At 36.7% G+C, this 19,080-nt stretch overlaps 1 protein-coding gene across 4 annotated transcripts in view; it reads right to left on the minus strand.

Annotated features, from left to right (window-relative positions):
- Positions 1-18,125, minus strand: part of dot1l (DOT1-like histone H3K79 methyltransferase) — a 34,895-nt gene extending 16,770 nt beyond the window's left edge. For 2 of the 4 annotated variants that reach the window (XM_063012771.1, XM_063012770.1), the window contains exons 1-20: positions 18,076-18,125; positions 17,854-17,978; positions 12,867-12,910; positions 10,333-10,407; positions 9,832-9,895; positions 9,309-9,537; positions 9,042-9,136; positions 8,833-8,895; positions 7,860-7,915; positions 7,023-7,102; positions 6,798-6,866; positions 6,601-6,707; positions 5,678-5,719; positions 5,494-5,583; positions 4,584-4,809; positions 4,389-4,502; positions 3,640-3,731; positions 2,785-2,886; positions 2,562-2,699; positions 2,359-2,484 (exon numbers count right to left, since the gene is read on the minus strand). In XM_063012771.1, the coding sequence (XP_062868841.1) occupies positions 2,359-2,484; positions 2,562-2,699; positions 2,785-2,886; positions 3,640-3,731; positions 4,389-4,502; positions 4,584-4,809; positions 5,494-5,583; positions 5,678-5,719; positions 6,601-6,707; positions 6,798-6,866; positions 7,023-7,102; positions 7,860-7,915; positions 8,833-8,895; positions 9,042-9,136; positions 9,309-9,537; positions 9,832-9,895; positions 10,333-10,407; positions 12,867-12,910; positions 17,854-17,934 (1,893 nt within the window). In that variant the 5' untranslated portion in view covers positions 17,935-17,978; positions 18,076-18,125. Of the gene's footprint in view, positions 1-2,358; positions 2,485-2,561; positions 2,700-2,784; positions 2,887-3,639; positions 3,732-4,388; positions 4,503-4,583; positions 4,810-5,493; positions 5,584-5,677; positions 5,720-6,600; positions 6,708-6,797; positions 6,867-7,022; positions 7,103-7,859; positions 7,916-8,832; positions 8,896-9,041; positions 9,137-9,308; positions 9,538-9,831; positions 9,896-10,332; positions 10,408-12,866; positions 12,911-17,853 lie in introns of all 4 variants that reach the window. The other 2 variants (XM_063012773.1, XM_063012772.1) reach the window with 2 other exon arrangements.
- Between the last annotated feature and the right edge of the window lie 955 nt (positions 18,126-19,080).

Below are 19,080 nucleotides of genomic sequence, written 5' to 3' on the forward strand. Positions count from 1 at the left end.
GAGCGCAAATCTTGGGCTGTGGACAATGTGAAACATGTATTGTTCTCTGATGAGTCCACCTTTACTGTTTTCCCCACATCCGGGAGAGTTACGGTGTGGAGAAGCCCCAAAGAAGCGTACCACCCAGACTGTTGCATGCCCAGAGTGAAGCATGGGGGTGGATCAGTGATGGTTTGGGCTGCCATATCATGGCATTCCCTTGGCCCAATACTTGTGCTAGATGGGCGCGTCACTGCCAAGGACTACCGAACCATTCTGGAGGACCATGTGCATCCAATGGTTCAAACATTGTATCCTGAAGGCGGTGCCGTGTATCAGGATGACAATGCACCAATACACACAGCAAGACTGGTGAAAGATTGGTTTGATGAACATGAAAGTGAAGTTGAACATCTCCCATGGCCTGCACAGTCACCAGATCTAAATATTATTGAGCCACTTTGGGGTGTTTTGGAGAAGCGAGTCAGGAAACGTTTTCCTCCACCAGCATCACGTAGTGACCTGGCCACTATCCTGCAAGAAGAATGGCTTAAAATCCCTCTGACCACTGTGCAGGACTTGTATATGTCATTTCCAAGACGAATTGACGCTGTATTGGCCGCAAAAGGAGGCCCTACACCATACTAATAAATTATTGTGGTCTAAAACCAGGTGTTTCAGTTTCATTGTCCAACCCCTGTACATTCTCTGTTGTTTTACCCCGAGGGCATTCTGATGGAAACCTGTTTACCCGCCGAGGTTAAGGATTAAAGTCGAGACTGCCGGGACAACGATGCTGCTCCTGTCAGATGTGACGGGTCTGGAGTAATTGCAACGACAAGAAATCACTACAGACTTTATTGAAGACTAGAGCGGATAACAACTCTATTATTATTTAATTGTTTATTTATCTATTTATTACCAGTTATGACTTTTAGATCATTTAATTCTGTGTTTGTATGATGTGTAAATCGTGTATTTATTTAAAGTATCCTCCAGGCCACCCAAGAAGGATGGGCCCTGCTGAGTCTGGTTCCTCTCAAGGTTTCTTCCTGTAATTTTCAGGGAGTTTTTCCTTGCCACAGTCGCCCTCGGCTTGCTCAACAGGGGTTTTTGTATCTGTTGGTCCTGGATTTTGTAAAGTTGCTTTGAGACAATGTCTATTGTAAAAAGCGCTATATAAATAAAGTTGACTTGACAAGGTGGACCAACTAGGTAGGAGTGTCTAATAGAGTGGACAGTGAGTGGACATGGTATTTAAAAACTTCAGCAGCGCTGCTATGTCTGATCCACTCATACCAGCACAACACACACTAACACACCACCACCATGTCAGCGTCACTGCAGTGCTGAGAATCATCCATCACCTAAATAATACCTGCTCTGTGGTGGTCCTGATCATTGAAGACCAGGGTAAAAGCAGGTTAAAAAGTAATAGATGGACTACAGTCAGTAATTGTAGAACTACAAAGTGTTTCTGTATGGTAAGTGGAGCTGATAAAATAGACAGTGAGTGGTTTTAATGTTATGGCTGATCAGTGTCCTTCCTTGCATTTTTTGCAATTAGCCATCCATTTGATTTCTTACTCTTTTACATTCCTCCCATTTTTTTTAATTCTTCTTTGATGACCTCTTTGAGTACCACCCATCTCTGTCCATCACCTAAAATCGGTTCCTAATATTTTTCTTAAGGACATATTTTGAAAGCCTGATGATTGGATTGTTTGCTCTTTAGTTTTAATTGGAGCGTATAGAATAGAAGTTCATGGTCTGTTTAGCTCCAAGTAATGTCTTGAATGTATTTATAATGACAGTCATTGTTTTCACAAAAGTTTTTCTCCAGCTTCATTCCTGTTTCCAAGACAGTGTTATCCAACTTAATTTCCTGGCTTCCAATTTCTTACTTCGGCATATCAGTCTTCTATAATCATCAGGACAACATCTTCCACAGAGCTGAACTGATTTTATTGCCTGTCACCTTTGTGGTCATCCGCAATTATATCTCATTTCTGCTGTAACTGTAATGTTCTGGTCAATACAAAGAGTATGATGAGTACCTGATTTCTTTTATGTTTTTAATAATACATAATAATGAAATTATGTTTTTAATAATTTTTTTTACTAGCGCTGTGGATACAATTTTTACTGTTTTGTGCTAGTTTTCAATTGTATTTCCCCCACACACACTTCTTGATATACTAACCAACACTTACTTTATACACACTGTTGCAGATCTACTCAAGAGAATTTATTATTTTGATGTGCATATTGGTTCATCTAAAAATATAATTTCATTTAATCTTTAAAAATTTTGATAGGTAATGTTTTGTTTAAAACAATCAAGAAGCAAGCAATGCTCAATTAAACAAAACTGTGCACCTGAAGTTCCAGACAGTGGCGCTGTTTCTCAGAGATCTGTCTACGCAGAGCAGCCTTTTCTTTCAGAAAGGTCTCCAGGCACAGAGAGCCCCAGTCCAGCTTCAGTTCCTCACAGCGAGCCTTTAGCTGAATAGGAAATACACTTAAGGAAATACTGTTTAAGCATATGAAACAATACAGCAATAATTATCTCTGGGACTCACCAGCAATAGGCTCTGGTCTTTCAGCTCAGCCATGTCTCTTTCTAGCTGCTTAGTCTGCTCTTTCAGCTGCATGTTATGGGCCATTATCTCTTTTTGAGCCTGTACCAAGTCTTCCACTGTCACGGCCTTAACTCCTAGCTGTAATTCCAAACTAAGCTTTTAAGATACACAGCGACATAAATATACACACACACATTTTTTTTTATTATTCATTCATACATACCTCCTCCAGTTTGGACTGAAACTGGTACTTGATTTCTTCCTTGTGAGTGTGACACGCATTCATCAGTTGTTGGGCTTGTCCTGATAGTTGTGTGTTTCTGAGCTATTAGGTGCATATGTAATATGCATGATTGGAAAAGGACATTAAAAAAAAGATTAAAGCTGCAGTGATGTTAATGTTATACTATGAAACATAAACAAATGCTTTATTGGAAGTAACAGCATTGTGATAATACCTTAAGAGGCATATAGACACAAAATTAGAGTTTTCAGTTAGTCTCATCAACTAGAAGTTTTGGGGTTGCTTTGCTGCCTTTGTCATTGAGAGCAAGGTGCAATGAAGTCAAAAGACTACCAAGGTTTTACGGGGTGGGAAATAAGCCCAGTGTCCAAAGGCTGTGTCACAGTAACAAATCATGGGTCATGATAATGACCCAAACACACCAGAATGCATCTAAAAATTTGATTTGACTATTCTAAAGTGGCGTGCTTTGAGTCCTGATCTGAATTCTATTGAGCATCTGTAAAAAGAGCTGAAGACTGTAGTTAGATAATGGCATGTGCAGATATTCAGAATTACAGACAATTCTTAACTGCAGTCACTGCCTACAAAGGCTATGCCACAAAATATATAAAAGTAAAAGGTGCCAATATTTTTGATCATATTATTTCAAATATGTTCAGTCAGAAAAATAAATTTACTGTTCTGTTCAAAATTTGACTCTTCTTCCAAAACTGTTTTAAATAATTAGTATTTATTACTATTAATTTAAATAAGTGTTTTTCAAACCAATGGCTGTAGAAAGTCAAAATCTACAAGCGCAAGACTTTACAATTCTTTAAAATTGCCTTTTACCTTCTCCTGCTCCAGCACTTGTTGTAAGTTTGTGTGGTACTGTGGTGTTTTCATGTAAGCCAGTAACTGCAAATATTGAACCTTGAAATTATCTGTAACGGAAAATTTCCAACAGCAGTTAGCCATTTCTGCAGCTGTAATTGAAAAAAGTGTAGTTAAGTAACTCACTACAGTAGCACTTACTATGTGAGCCGTTATCAATAAAATATCAGTCCCATGAAATTCCAACCGTTGTGTAAGCTAACCAACTTTAAATCCCAGAAATAAAAATCCTCTATAATTTCTTAATTGTGGTTTGATAATGGTGGTGGAACCTATGGGCCTATAGCACAATACTTATAGTATTGTTATAGTATATACAACAGTATTATATATAATACTAAGTGATTACTGTGTAAAAGAAAGGAAATATTGTAATTCAACTTTAAGGTACAAATGTGAGTCGAATATCAGATCTATGTAGCATGTAGCTTGTTTTTCACTTGCTTTTAGCATGCACAAAATATCAGCCTCTCAAAGCTTGTACAATCAGCAGTACTAAAAAATAAATTTTTTGACCCGCCTAAAAATCTGTTAGCACCTAGTCATGATGTGTTTTTTTCAAGCATAATTGTGGTATCCTGTAAACACATCAGCTGGGCTCACTACAAGAAGTTCAAAGCGAAAAACATTATCTCTGTTGTTCTATACACGTTTGAATAATGGCTAAAACATTTTATCACAAATAAAAAGTGTGCTTATGTGCTTACCAAGCAGAGTTTGCAGTCCTGGGGGCATGGGGGCAAGGAGCAGTTGGCCTGCTGTGTGATGCTGAACTTTGGGAGGTAGCTGGTAGAACGGACTTTGAGGTGACATGTATGCATCTGTGAAAAAAAAAAAAAAAAAGTAAACCCAATACAAAGCACTGCTGCAGTGCTTAAAGGCAATCCAGTCATAAGTCATACCCTGAGGTGGGACTGCTGAGACAGTCTTGGCATGCAGTAGTTCAAGGGCAGTCTGGCTCTTAATGGTCTTGCGTTCTGTGGCTGTTGCAGTGATGGATTTCTTAGGCCGGCCACGTTTTCTGTTGCCCAGCTTGCGCCCTTTGGCCAGTAGCTTGGCACGACGAGGTTTAGGTGACGGCTTAACGGGTAGCAGGGCTGCTGAGGTCTCCTCCTCACCGCCTGACTCCTATGAGGAAAAAGGAAGTGGTGATGGAAAAACAAGAAAGAGTATAAAGTGAAAGAGCATGTGCATGTGCAACTAAATGTAGATGACCTAAAGTCATGTGCATTGTACACTCTCTTTAAATATTATTATGGTCTTAAATGACAATAATAATAATAATAATAATAAATTAAAGACATATGTATAAATTTAAAATACTAATAAATGTTTTGCTATGTCAATTTGTTGTGATTTGTACACTTTTACAAAAAGTAAAAATGGAAAAAGTAAAAAAAAAAATTAAGGGACTGATTGCTTGCAGTTTGTTAGCTGGCCTGTCAATCAAGACTTAAACTTTGTAGTCTTTTGCCTGGCTTACTTTTTCTAGCCAGAGATTAAATGATTCCTTCTGTCCAGCAACACAGGGTTTTTTTTTTCCTGTTATAACCAGACCTTCCAGACGAAACCAGGTTTCATGAAGTAAAACTGCAAGGATAAACAAGCTTCTGGGATAACCAAAACACATATGTACACCAACCAACTGCTACTTACATGAAACAACTTGCTTTTACAGGCAGTGGTAGCTCAGAGGTTAAAGTACTAAACCAGTCGCAGGTTCAAGCTTCATCACTACCAGTGTTATTACAGTAGTACAATGATCGTTTAATTCTTCTTAAGAAATGTAAAACGCAAAGACTGCAAGAAAACCTTGTGCTCTTTCGGCTTGGTCGGAGTGGTGGTGTTGCTCTTGTCCTTGTTTTCCTTCTGCTGACGCCGCCTTGTTGCTTCCTGCTCCTCCTTTGGCCAAAAAACAAAGAACTCTGATATTTGTGAAGAAAATACAATATTTATTTGCTTTTTAATATTTAAAAAATGTATTACTTGCACTTACCCTGAGTTTAGGATTTTTGAGACTAGAAAAATAGTTTTCAAGCTGCAAAAAAAAAAAAAAAAAAAAAAAAAAAAAAAAAATATATATATAATTATATTATAGCAAGTTTTTTTTTTATGACGGCACATAATCTACTTTATAAATCTGCGTAAATATATTTTAATTTCTGATTTAATATCTTATTTAACATTCACATTTTAAGAAGTTATCAAAACCATGTAAAACCTTTAGGGTGGGTGGAGGTTTAAACCTGAATTACTGAACAGTCAGTTTTCAACAAATTTAGGGACTTTACTATTTACATTTAATAACGTTATTAAAAAAAACCTCTTAGAGCCAAACCAGTATCAAATGGCGCAGATGGCGCTACATTTAAACAGACAAGCTTTGGGTAATTAATTTAACCATGTGGGCTTAGGAAAAAAGTAAACAGTTTGTCCCTAGATCTACAAATGCAACTTCACAATTCTCTTGTCACACGTCCCTTGACTGGAGCTAATCAGATCACAAGCCAAGTTTCCAATTAATGCAGTCCATCTCAAATTAAACCCAGCTTTTAAATTGCATTCATAATTAATGGACATGGTCTCTGGAGTTCAAAATTATTTGCCATTTTATGTTTTGTGCATTTGTGCCAATGGCATAGGTAATTTGTGTATCTGTAAAGAATGTATGGCACATCGTGAAATGCAACATACAGCAATTAAGATCTATTGAGCAGCTAAAGTGTTATACAAACAAAAACAGTCTTTGTGGATTTGAAAACACTGCTGTCTGTTTTTATTTACATTTTTCCTACTGTTCCAACTTTGAATTGGGTTTGTATTTTTAAACATTTTATTCTGTCAAGTGGCAGCAGGCTTGCATTACTAAGATTTTCAGAATACAAAGCAGGTTGTATGTACATTAATATATGCACTCACTATGGTACGATCTATTGTATGCAGATAGTAGGAAACAGGCTTTCCAGTCCATGACACTGAGCCTCTTAGTGGAGACAGTTCAACAACACGCATTATAGTGCCAATATCTGTAAAAGAACACCATTCCACAACAATTGCGGGGTAAGTTTATTTAAAATGAAATCAGAGCAAGATATTGTACAAAACTTTAAACTTACCACTCAAGTTCCGACTGTTAATTCTAAAATTAAGAGGTGCAAAAGGTTTTGAGGATACAATTTTTCCACCTGAAAAAAGAATAGAAAAAACTTAAACTCTTAAGAGGTGTATAGTGTTGCTGCATAAGGTAAAAAAGTAGCAGGACCAAAAGAACAGTATTGTTTGAGTGCTGTGATGCTTAGGGCATGTTAAATCAACATTATACAATAAGCATGCGTACGAACCTTCCTTCATATTAGCAAATCGTTCCTTCAGCTGGTGATCTACCTCTGGGCCAAAGGCAAAGTTATTCACAAAAATAACACTGTAAGAGAACACATGCAATTACTCCAACCAAACAACTAACAACAACAACAATAACAACAAGTGTACCTATAATCATGATTACATAAAGTGTTTTAATTGATTCTCTAAAATTATTTAAAAATGAAAGCAGGTTTTTAAATACATCGTATTGAATCTCATCTCTGCCATCCGGCTGGGCTGGGCGGCCACATGAACAACGATTGGCTGTTGTTCAGGGATGGGAAAGCCAGACCAGGGTTCCTCATAACTGGTGCAATTACGACCTCTACTGGCTGATGAGTTGGGAATAATGCTAATCAAGGTGGGTGTGGTTCTCCATGCACAAGGCTGGTCCACATGAACTTGCCTCGTACTGATCACGTATCGGAGGGGGCGTTTGTCAGTTGCATCTCAAGTAGCATGAGTGAAAACAAAATGCACCTCAGTTCACTTTTGGGTGTCATATCAAAGGGTGTGCATACTTGTGTACATATGCTGTTTTACATTTTGATTTTTAATAAATTAGAATGAATGTCTAAAAACCTGCTTTCACTTTGTCATCGTGGGCTATTTTGTGACAAAAAATGAACTCAATCTATTATAGAATGAGTCTGTAATGTAATAAAACATGGAGAAGGTGAAAAGGGTGTGCAGACTTTCCGGCTTGATGCCAGAATAAATTTCTACTGTTGATAAACTTGCAACCAATTTATATATGCACAATGCTGGTAGGGAATACTGGATGCTGTAAAGAAAACAAGTAACAAAAGAATTACCTTGTATTTGCTATCCTTTCTCTCCAGTCTTCTGAAAGGAAATCTCCTCTCTCCAGCTTTAAAAAAATAAATAAATAAATAAATAAAAACATAAATCACAATAATACACTTAGTGTAGTGTGGCAATTTACTATGAGGGATCCTCAAAAAGTTCACACTTTTATATTTTTGTTGGAAAACTGGTCATGTCTAAGAGAGCTTATAGTACGGATTTAGCGGCATTTGATTTTCACCTTTTTGAACCGCTCAAAGAAGCTTTTTTTGCTGATGGCATTAAAAAGTTCATCAGAAGGTGACTATGTAGAAATGTGATGTAATTTGTTTTGAAATTCTTAATAAATGAAGTAAAAAAAAAAGTGCAGAAACTTTTTAAAGAACGTCATACAATTATGCCAGACCAATAATTTCAATTTAAAACTACAACTTGCACTTTCACCAAATTGCACTTCCACTTTTGCTAAATAAGAAAGTAAAAAAGGCCTTGTTTGAACATGGCATGTCTATCTATCTATCTTTTAACACAGTGTTTACCTCTTGTGAGTTACATTCACGGCAGGAAAGGTTTATGTGGGTGCTTTGTATCTCTGATATTATATGTGTATTCCTAATTTAGTGATTGCAAGTTCAAAAGCTTTTCTGCTTTTTTAAGGTTAAATGTAATTAATTGTTCCAGCTATGAAGAATTTTGTCTTTCCCTTTGGTATTTAGGGCACTCAGTTAGTATGTGTTTAATCAAGATGGGTAACTGGTAGGATTCGCATTGCGGGGCATCATCCCCCTTTGAACATGGCACTTAAACGAGTCAAGGTGTTCAGCAGCATGTTTAAATGCTTTAAATTGGTGTTAAAGAAAAATGAAGAGCACTTCAAATAACTTAATATTATACTGCACCTACAATAAACATGGGAACAAACCAGAGTTCTGGATCTAAATGAGTCTATCAACATTAACTTAGTTCTTACTGCAAACTTACTGTATACTCTCCATGCTTTTTTCCATACCACTTCATCCATCTCTTAAATTCCCTATCCATTGCCTGCAAACCATGAATTATAGTTAGAAAACAATAAGGGTTTAATTGCATATTTATATTGTATATTCAGTTTTGCTTGATACATCACTTTTAGACATCTATTTAAAACACACAGCATATGAGTTTTATCAAAATATACTTATCTACACCTCTGCATAAGTGGATGGAATCTCTGCTTTTTCCACACCATAGAAGTGCTTACAGTTGGTGGCTGCAGCAACCTGCAGGACTACCTGTCCAACACCTGTGATTCAGACAGAAAAAAACAACAATCAGCTGCTAAAGGATTTTAAAAAATGTATGCTTACAAACAGTAAATGTAGATGTGATACTGTGTCCATATCTAAAACATTAGTGTTTAGTCAAATGTATAAATACTTTAGTAAGAATGAAAAGTTTAGTGTGCATTGACTGACCGCTGCCCAGATCCACAAAGGTGTCTTCCTCCATCATCTCAATTTCATCTATGATTTGAGCCACCAGATCAAACGAGGTCTCTCCATACACCTCCGGGGAAAAAGGTTCATAGTTGTTAAGCTTTTCTGGATCAGTCACTGAATGATTGTATACCTGCTGTAGGATATGTCTCAGCAGGCCATTTGAAGGCCTCTTATTTAGCTTCATCGGCTGAGTGGTCCCTTTCCACTGTAATCATAAAAGCAAAAAAAAAAATTTTTTTGAAAAGATATTTTTTTATATAATTAAAGCATTACATACTAATAACCAGCACTGTAAAGACTAGTTTAGGGGGCTGGGTTGGTTGGTTGGTAGGGGTGCAGATCAGACAGATAAGATGAATCAAGACTGAACGTTTCACAAAGAGAAAAATTTTAGCCTAATGCTAATTACATTAAATTCATTAAAAGCTGTTAATATTTAAACAAAATGAAATACAAAACATTTCTTGTACAAGTGATTATCATTGCCAAGTCTACTTACCAGCTGGTGAATGCTGTCAATAGCTCTGTTGTACTTGTCACAAAGTCTCTGCATGCTTTCAAAACTGCAATAAAACAATTTTTTATTACATTAATGCATCTCACTATGCTACACTGTACAGAGATGCTGAAACAGACTTCTACAAGTAACACAGTAAGTCATATTGTGATATTCAAAGCTTACCTCAACAATAACCTTTTAAATATACTAATTAAATTGGACCTAAATGCAGAGGTGTTTTTTTTTTTTCATAACAGTGTTCATAACAGTTCATAACCAAAGTGACTGTGGAGCTTTAGGTCTCTAATTTAGTGACTCCAAGTTACATCCATGACTTTTGTTAGTCTGCTCTGTAAATACTGTACATTTGTAAATCTAGATTTTTTTCACATCTGCCCATAGAAAAGAACAAGCAAACTTATATTAAGCAAAATAAATAATAAAATGTGTTAAACATATTAATATTTTAAAAGACCAAATACTATTTATATAAAGCATTACCTCTTAGTGTCATAGTCGATAAGGACATAGTTTTCCATTGCCAGTTTAAGGTCTGGGATCTCTTCACACACCCACCTGTTCAAAAAAAACAATGCAACGTATTAGCAACCTACAATCAGTTTCAGAAATATATTCATCATTTAAATATGAGCAAAAGTTTATGAAAAATGTATGAAAGTAATTATTCTTATTTATACTAAAAATAAGAAAAGAAACTTGTATTTTCATCCTTAGCCAGTAAAAAATAAAATAAACTGAAGCATGCTCTATTGAGGGCAACATTTTCTTAAGCCATTCATAACATAAGAAAAGAATAAGAAAATGTGACAAGCCACCTGCCTGGATGGCCCTTTTTCTGGGTAAAGAGGAAAATTGCTTGAAGAATAAATAGCAAAGGATATTAGTATTTTGGGGTGACAAAACCCTCAGATCCACATTAAGAACTATTTAGCCAACATGCTAGAGGTTCTACTTTTCTTTATGTTGGGACAGTACAAAAGTCTACCAACAGCAAAGATTTGCACATTTTCTCTGGTGCTCAACAGTCTCTGTTGTTATACAGCCCCAAATCAGAAAAAAAACATGACAGAGAGAAACACTGAAACAAAAGGGATGGCCCTTTTTCTCACTGATGTGGAAAACAACTTCCACCATTTCCAAAAACAAAAGATTGACCTGTTGGACAACAATGCAGGTTTTTACTCTTCTAGATGCTCTAAATATATAGCCATCACTGAAGGGGCCTTGTATTTGTAGCTGCTGTGACAAATTTTGTTAACTGACAAGGATTTTCCAAAGTATTCCCAATCCTATTTGATTATACTCATAACTAGGGCTGGGTATCGCCACTAATTTCCTGGATCGATTCGATTCCGATTCACAAGGTCCCGATTCGATTCGATCTTCGATTTTCGATTCTCGATTCGATTTTCGATTCTCGATTCAACACATTTAGGCATATTTGAGTTACATTAACAGGTTTTGTTTAAATATGTACAGATGTTCAAAGAACGAATGTGATAATTGTACAAAGAACACTCATTATTAAAAATATTTGTGTATTTTGTTTACATTCATTTTTTATTATTATTTTATATGTCTGACACGCTACAACATTGTAAATGTAATGTAAACATACACCTGGCTGTTGAACAGCTTATGCCAAGTTTACACTACACGACACTCTGATTAACACCTGGTCGCTGTAATGTTCACACTACACGACTGATCGGTGATGGGGGGTTTTACACTACACCATCTATCACCAGGGAGAATCATGGGTGAGCTTCTCTGGTCTCCAAAACTACGTTTTGTCACGAAAACACACGTGAGAAGTGATGAAAGGTTTAATGATACCACGTCCAAACATGCACATCAACAAGTAGCGAGAGATGAAAGTTTGTGCGCTGATGAAATAAATGAATCTGAGTGGATTTGGCAACACGAGCAGCATGGCTTGTTCTATAGTGAGTTGGAGGTTAATTAATATTTTGTTTTGTAGAGAACAATCAGGTCAGAAATACTGTAAAACTCGCATGTGCTGATGTATTCTGATAGAAACTATATTGCGCTCCACCACCTGTTTACAACCTCTCCCCTGTGTTTCCCCTCGCTGTTTCTCACATTGATTGAGAGCCGAGTTTTGATAACCGAGTGAACGCCGAGTTCCTCCCGAATCCAGCGCTGACCCGTCGCCGAGCGAAAATCAGTGCAAAAAGTTGTGTAGTGGTCATAACTTGAGCTTCTGCCATGCTAAACTGATGTGCAGGTCAGATCTCGTTGCATGAAAAAACACTGGCTGGTCACGCGAAATTAAAGGGGGTAACAGATTTCCGTGTGCACCGTAAAAAGGGGCGTATTTAAAAGATCGATCTCGCGTTTATATGAATCGATATCGGATCGTTCAAATAAAGATCGATTCGAATCAAAAAATCAATTTTATAAACCCACCCCTACTCATAACAAAAGCATGTCGGCTTTTATTGCAGTGCCATTCAAAAAATCGAAGGATACAGAAATACAAAATACATTTTTTGCTTTGCCTTTTACACAAAAAAAAAAATTACTCAGATTCTCTAAATCTTTTTAGAATGTTATGAACTGTAGGTGGTAAAACTCCTAATATTTTGCAATTGTGTACTGAGAACATAGATCTTGACTTGACTTTTAAGCTGATGTGGTAAAACTGTAAATATCTTTTCTTTGTTCTGTTTTCTATTGAATATCTGTAAAATTCAAAACTATTTAGAAATCATAGTTTTTTGTTTTTCTTTTTAATGTTACTTACTGGCCCAAGCTTTTTGGATCTGGGTTGATAATTGTCTATACTACAGTATATTGGCCAGATGTAGGTTTTTAAGTGAAATAATGGAGAAAAAAATTATGTTAAAAGAATATAATCTCCAGTATGGTTGGAGAACCTGTGATGTTTTAAGGCTTATTATCCTAAAAAGGTTAGTGCACATGACATCATGAACCTCAGGAAGTAGCAGGAGCTTTCAAATAAAAATCAGACAAATAAGAACAATACTTACCGAATGGTTTCAATGATTTCATGTGCAGCATCATGGTGTTTGTCCTACAAAGTAAAAGAGCAAAAGGGAAGTGGTTAAACAGTGACAGAAAAAAATAACTGCTGCCCAACAGTTGGCTGTCATTAAACGACTGTCTTCTATCAACTTTCCTAACAACCATTTTGTACTAGAGTAAAGAAATGTTTACTGAGGGGCTTAAGCCCTTCTGTAAGTTTAGAGTGTATGTTAAATGCTGAAAAATGATTGTAGCTGTATTGCACATATATTTAGACAAAATACCTCTCTCTTATCAAGTACCAAATAATTGAATCATTATTGCAGTGTTTTGTTTAATCTTTAGAATTTTTTTGGCAATGGATGCTTCCGAGTATAAATGACCCACTGACCCACTTCCAGCCAGCGGGAGCCTGAGAACACTCTGTTCTGCCTGAGTGTGCCACTGCTTAAGCCAACTGCTGCTCCACCTCATCCAGCCCGGAGTTATTTTTTCTCCCAAAATACACTTAGCCCTGCCAACATTATCATATAGCTATTTCATACTCTAAATAAAAAAAAAAATCAAAGTTCAATAATTAAACTGTTTAAATTGTAAATGTGGTATATTCAGAGCATGAACATTGAATGCACTTGTAATATTAAACAGTAACTGTGAGAATATTGGGTTTATGTCCTACACAAAATAAGATAAGGCTGGATTTACTAGCACAAATGATGAAATGCAGAGACAAAGAGATGTGTACACACTAAAAGAATTGTAATTTGTGCACGAGGGGGAGTCTTCCTTCAAGCTCACACACAGCAACACCAGCAAAGCAGCTAAAAATAATAGCAGCTAGGGCACAGAAGGACAGCTCAACTATGAGCTCATGAGAAAAAAAAGAAAAGAGAAACCAGGCACTTTACGTCACATCCTCCGTCGTGAGTGGTAGAGCATGCATGTGACTCATTTGCACTCCTATTGTCGTATTACCCGCTTCCACTGTATGACTCATAGGAAGGTGGGGAAACTACACCACCCTTACAATACACCTTAATCCGTGTTTATTACATCATCCAGCAGATTACCTCATGAAATTTAGCTTTTTTTGCTTAAGACAATAGTGTGTTGTACGGTACACAATTAGGAAAGGACAACTAAATAATAAAGGTGGTGATCAAAAACCAAATTGTTTGCTTAAATAACTGTAAAGAGAAACTCAATCAATGTTCAATGTGCTCAATCAATCAAAAGTGACATTTAGTGAACACACTTGGTTTAATCACTCTAGTCTATACCTAAGTCATATTTATGGCTTTTATTGGAAAAGGACCACATCACTGTAGTATATTTACACAAACACTCCATCTAATCCCAGCTCGATTACACAATTCGTTACAGTCATGCCTAATGTTTAAACAGTCTTTGCTTAATGTTAGACCTATATTACTATAAGGTAGACCTATATTACTATTATTGTTAATTTATTCAGTGTAGGGAGATCAATGATTTACCAGCTAATCGATAACTGACAAGAAGTCGTTGTTCAGTTAAGGCTGTCAGGTTAAAAACAATTTTAACATAAATTATAAATAGATCATAAATTTTAATATTTTTTCCAAAAAACTTTAATGTAATGACTGCATCTGTTTTGATTATCATGTTAAATTGGCCCTTGTTATGAACTGTTCACTACCAACTTTTGAATTAGTTATGGTTATGGTGGTTGTGTTCCACTTAATGTTGGACTTAAAATGGACTCGTGGGGAGCAAAGGCTAGCCTGTCTAGTCAGATCCCAGAAAAGCCACTGTAGCACAGATTACTGACAAACTTAATGTTGGCAAAGATAGAAAGGTGTCAGAATGCAAAGTGCATTTCAGCTTGCTGTTTATGGGGCTGCATTCCCACAAGCCAATCAAAGTGCCCATGCCAACCCCTATCCACTATGAAAAGCTTTATAAACATTAATGTAATAAACATTTACATTATACAACAAGTCTGCAAGCTTACATTTTGCCATTTCTTTGCTTAGTAAGTTTGAATGTTTTTTGTAATTTCTAATGTGTGCAGTTGCTTAAATAACAATCAGTGCAGAGAGGAGCATTTGGAACACAGCTTAACTACTGTAGACAAATGTGAACATTTCACAAAGAAAAAAAAAGCTTTTACTATGTATAATTATTCTTAATATTGTAATGTTTTAATGTGCACAGTATATTTTTGATTTTTCAAGTTCCTGACATCCATTGTGCTCCATGTTACACAAATTAGTGTTCTTTTTTAATATTTTATTTATGCATTTTCTTTCCTTTTTCTCCCTTTTAGCGTGTCCAATTGCCCGATTGCGTCATGCTTCCTCTCCACCAATGCCGATCCCTGCTCTGATTGAGGAGAACAAAGCTAACCCACGCCCCCTCCGACACGTGGGCAGCATGCCGTATGCATCTCATCACCTACACTTTGACGAGTGCAGTGCAGCTCAGCACTGTGTACGGAGAGACACCCTGAGAGCACTGTTTTCTCATCTCTGTGCAGGCACCATCAATCAGCCAGCAGAGGTCGTAATTGCATTAGTTATGAGAGAGAGACCCTATCCGTCTTAATCCCACCCATATCTGAACAACAGGCCAATCGTTGTTCATGTGGCCGCTCAGCCTAGCCGGCAGAGCTGAGATTCGATACAATGTATTCAAGATCCCAGCTCTGGTTTCAGCATGTGTTTTTACTGCTGCGCCACCTGGCCAAATTAGTCTTCTTTAATATGACTAGTTTGTATTCTTCCTTTTTTTAATAAAATTATATAATTACTTAGCCAAAATCAGTTTGCAGTTAGAAGATTATTACTCTATTCCTTAAAAAACAAGAAATCACTTGGCTAAACAACTTAGTTTGTGTATACTTTAGCTGTCACAAACGCTCTTCATTGTGTAAACACAGCCGTTCTCCTGCCTCTATTTTTATCTGGCAGTCAGGTGATGGATGTCATTCATTAGGCCAATCTCAGTTGACATAGCAAATCCTTATGACTTAAAAAGCTAACAAATATGGACTAGAATTAATAACTCTTTTTATATGCATTTTCCCCCTTTTTCTCCCAATTTTTAGCGTGTCCAATCTTTACCCAATTGCGTTACGCTTCCGCTCTACTGGTGGAGAGCAAACTGACACACTCTGACATGAGCAGTAGCCGACTGCATCTTTTCACCTGCACGAGGCTCTGGTGTGCTAGTGTATTTTACCGCTGCGCCACCTGAGCAGCAAGAATTATTAACTCTAAACCTTTCCGCAGAGTTAAATTTAGCTTTAAATTAAGTCTTTATCAGTTGAATGAAACTGAGGTTCACAAGCCTTAACAATTTCATCAGGAAAATAAAGAAAAACCCATGTGTTACCCGCAAATAACCAACAAGATGACCCAATGATGTCTGGAACAAATGTGTCACTCGCAACAATAAAAAGGTCACTTATAACCAAGGACTTCATGGCCAGACACCACGAATTCAATGGGCAACCATGCCAGTGGGCCAGTGATGATGTGGGGATGATTTTCTGCTCCTGGAACTGGCAACCTTGACCAAGGCATTTTAAGGAGGAATGTTATACCTTCTGTGGTATTACACCTTGATGATAACTGGAAGTACCAGCAAGACAATAAAAAAGGTTAAGTTTAAAAAAAAAAAAAGCAGTCCTAAAATACAACTGAGTTGCCTTCACAGACAGTTGCCTTGCCCTACATGGTTGAGACTTGTGTTAAAAATGTTCTTTTTAAACTGATTGACAATGTATGGTAAAAGCATTAAAACTATTTTTCCCATTGAAGCAGGAACTTACTGTATGATTTTTTGCAGGACCCCTTAAATTTTTTATTTTGAAATGATAAAATGTAACAATATCCCAATATGATAGCAATTATTGGGGACGAATACAGAAATACATTACCAGTACGTAGTGCATTAGATTAGATATTTTATGGTATTAGACATCGTATGGTATAAATGCATGGCGTTTTTTACTAATGAAACACTAATGAGACAAATGGTCTCGTGAATCATTTAAAACAATATGGCGTTTACAAAATAAATCTAAATTTAATTTGTAAGAATGTCAGCAACAACAGTACGCTGTCCTGTCCTAGCAGAGAGTAGTCCATACTTGCTGACCCTGATTTTTTTTATTTCTTTTTTAGTTAAACCAAAACTGTATGTGTTTAGAACACTTGATTAGCAAAAACCTGACACTATATCTAATATGAAATTACAACAGATAAACAAATATGTTTAATGTAACGATGTACAGACCATTATCATAAATAATAACACAGGCAGTTGACAAAGCACAATAGGCACTAGAACACGGTTAGCTTGCCAGTTAGCTTTCTAGTTGTCGAAGTGACTCTTGTACAGACAGAAAAACGCAAACTATAAAAGCGTTCACTAATTCTTATCCGAAATACTTTTTTTCGTCGATAATGGCCAGACGTATCTGGTTACAATGTAATATACTTGTGACAAACATATTAACGAACACTTTTAAAAATGCCACCATGCGTGTTAATGCTAGCAAGCTATGTTGGTTTAGTTACTGCCACTGTTTTGATGGCCAGCTGGATCAGCCCACTACACTTATATATTTAGTTTTGTTGATTCATGTTAAAAATCAGCAGTTAACTTGGCTACATAACAGTATATGGCTAGATAAAAAAAATGTGTAACAGTGTTCGTGAGATTCTTTAGGACACCCAGGAGTAAACATTGGTGTCCTAAAGAATCTCACGAACACCGTTACTAACACATTTTAGAGGATAGTTAAGAAACAGAAAGAAGCTTTATGTTACAAGTACATATAAACGTATATTTCTATATGAAAAACACTTAAACCAAGATTTACCCCGAGACATATCTAAATGCCCTCACTTGACCAAGCTTGGTTACATATTTAACAGCCGTATTACAAGCTACACCGAATAATTACATTATGCAATAAGATATTTGAAACCAGGCGACACTTACATATACAGGCAATGGCCAAGGATATCCCGCAGCCTCGGCTCCAACCGGCGACTTGAGCTTCAGTTCTAGTTTCTCTCCCATTCTATCTTCTATCAGCTGGTGTACTCGAGTATGATACCTACAATCTAAACATTTTGTAAACACTTTTAATAGTCCAATATTTTATAAACAATTTTAGAACCCATATAGCGGCTTATTTATTTAGAATTAAATAAGATATACCAGCTAATAACTGTTTATTCCGAACAGCTGTTCCAACTCCCCGCTGCCGCCGCCATCTTGACCGGCGTGGATAAAAAAAAAAAGCTGCAAGTCAGGATTGGAACAGAACAGCGTGCACTTACTGTAGAAAACGAAACGCAGAGCAGCAGACCGACAGCTAGAGTAGTAGAGAAAACAGCAGTAACTAACATCATGCATAATTGATTTCGAGTATTATTTTACTTGGATTACTATTCTTAACTTTAACATTAGACAGGAAAATAGACCTTGGGCAGGGTACATTTTGTTTTATGGATGATCAGAGCTCTGCCTTTTTCCTAATCGCACAATGTGTCGTGAACCGCAAACCTAAAAATCGATCTTCATGTTTCATACAGGTTTAAAACAGAATAATTTAAAATCTTTTAAATATATTGAATATAATATCGTTTTTGGCAACATAATGAATTTTACAGTTTCGAAACGCATTCATTTATTTATCCATTCATTATTAACCGCTGTATTCTTGCCAGGGTGGTGCCACTCGAAAATACTGGGGGCAACACACAGGGAAACACACCCTTGAACATTTCTAAAGTTGGCCATCTGGGCAGGAATGCCTTGGAGAGGGAGGCAAGAAAGAACCTGAGTCACTTATAAAGTCTGGTGCAGAAATGGAAGAACCTGTTGTACAGACAATCATCAATGCAGCACTCCACAACTCAGGCTTTTATGGCAAGACACAAGCAACTGTTGAGTAAAAGGCATTTCATGGACAGACACTGCAAATCACCTGACTAATACCATCCCTAGAATGATGTGGTAGCAGCATCATGCTATGGAATGCTTTTCAGCTGCATGGGCAGAAATAGCCTGATAAGTATAGAGGGATAGAATAATGCAGCCAAACACAAACACATCCTTGAAAAACCTCCTTTAGAATAAATGCAAACTTACACTGAGAGAGAATTTTCCTTTTTACATGACGGTGACATTGGTGTGGCTTCCGGGCAAATCTCTGAATGT

This window comes from Trichomycterus rosablanca, chromosome 17 (genome assembly GCF_030014385.1).
Source record: "Trichomycterus rosablanca isolate fTriRos1 chromosome 17, fTriRos1.hap1, whole genome shotgun sequence".
NCBI classification, from domain to species: domain Eukaryota; kingdom Metazoa; phylum Chordata; class Actinopteri; order Siluriformes; family Trichomycteridae; genus Trichomycterus; species Trichomycterus rosablanca.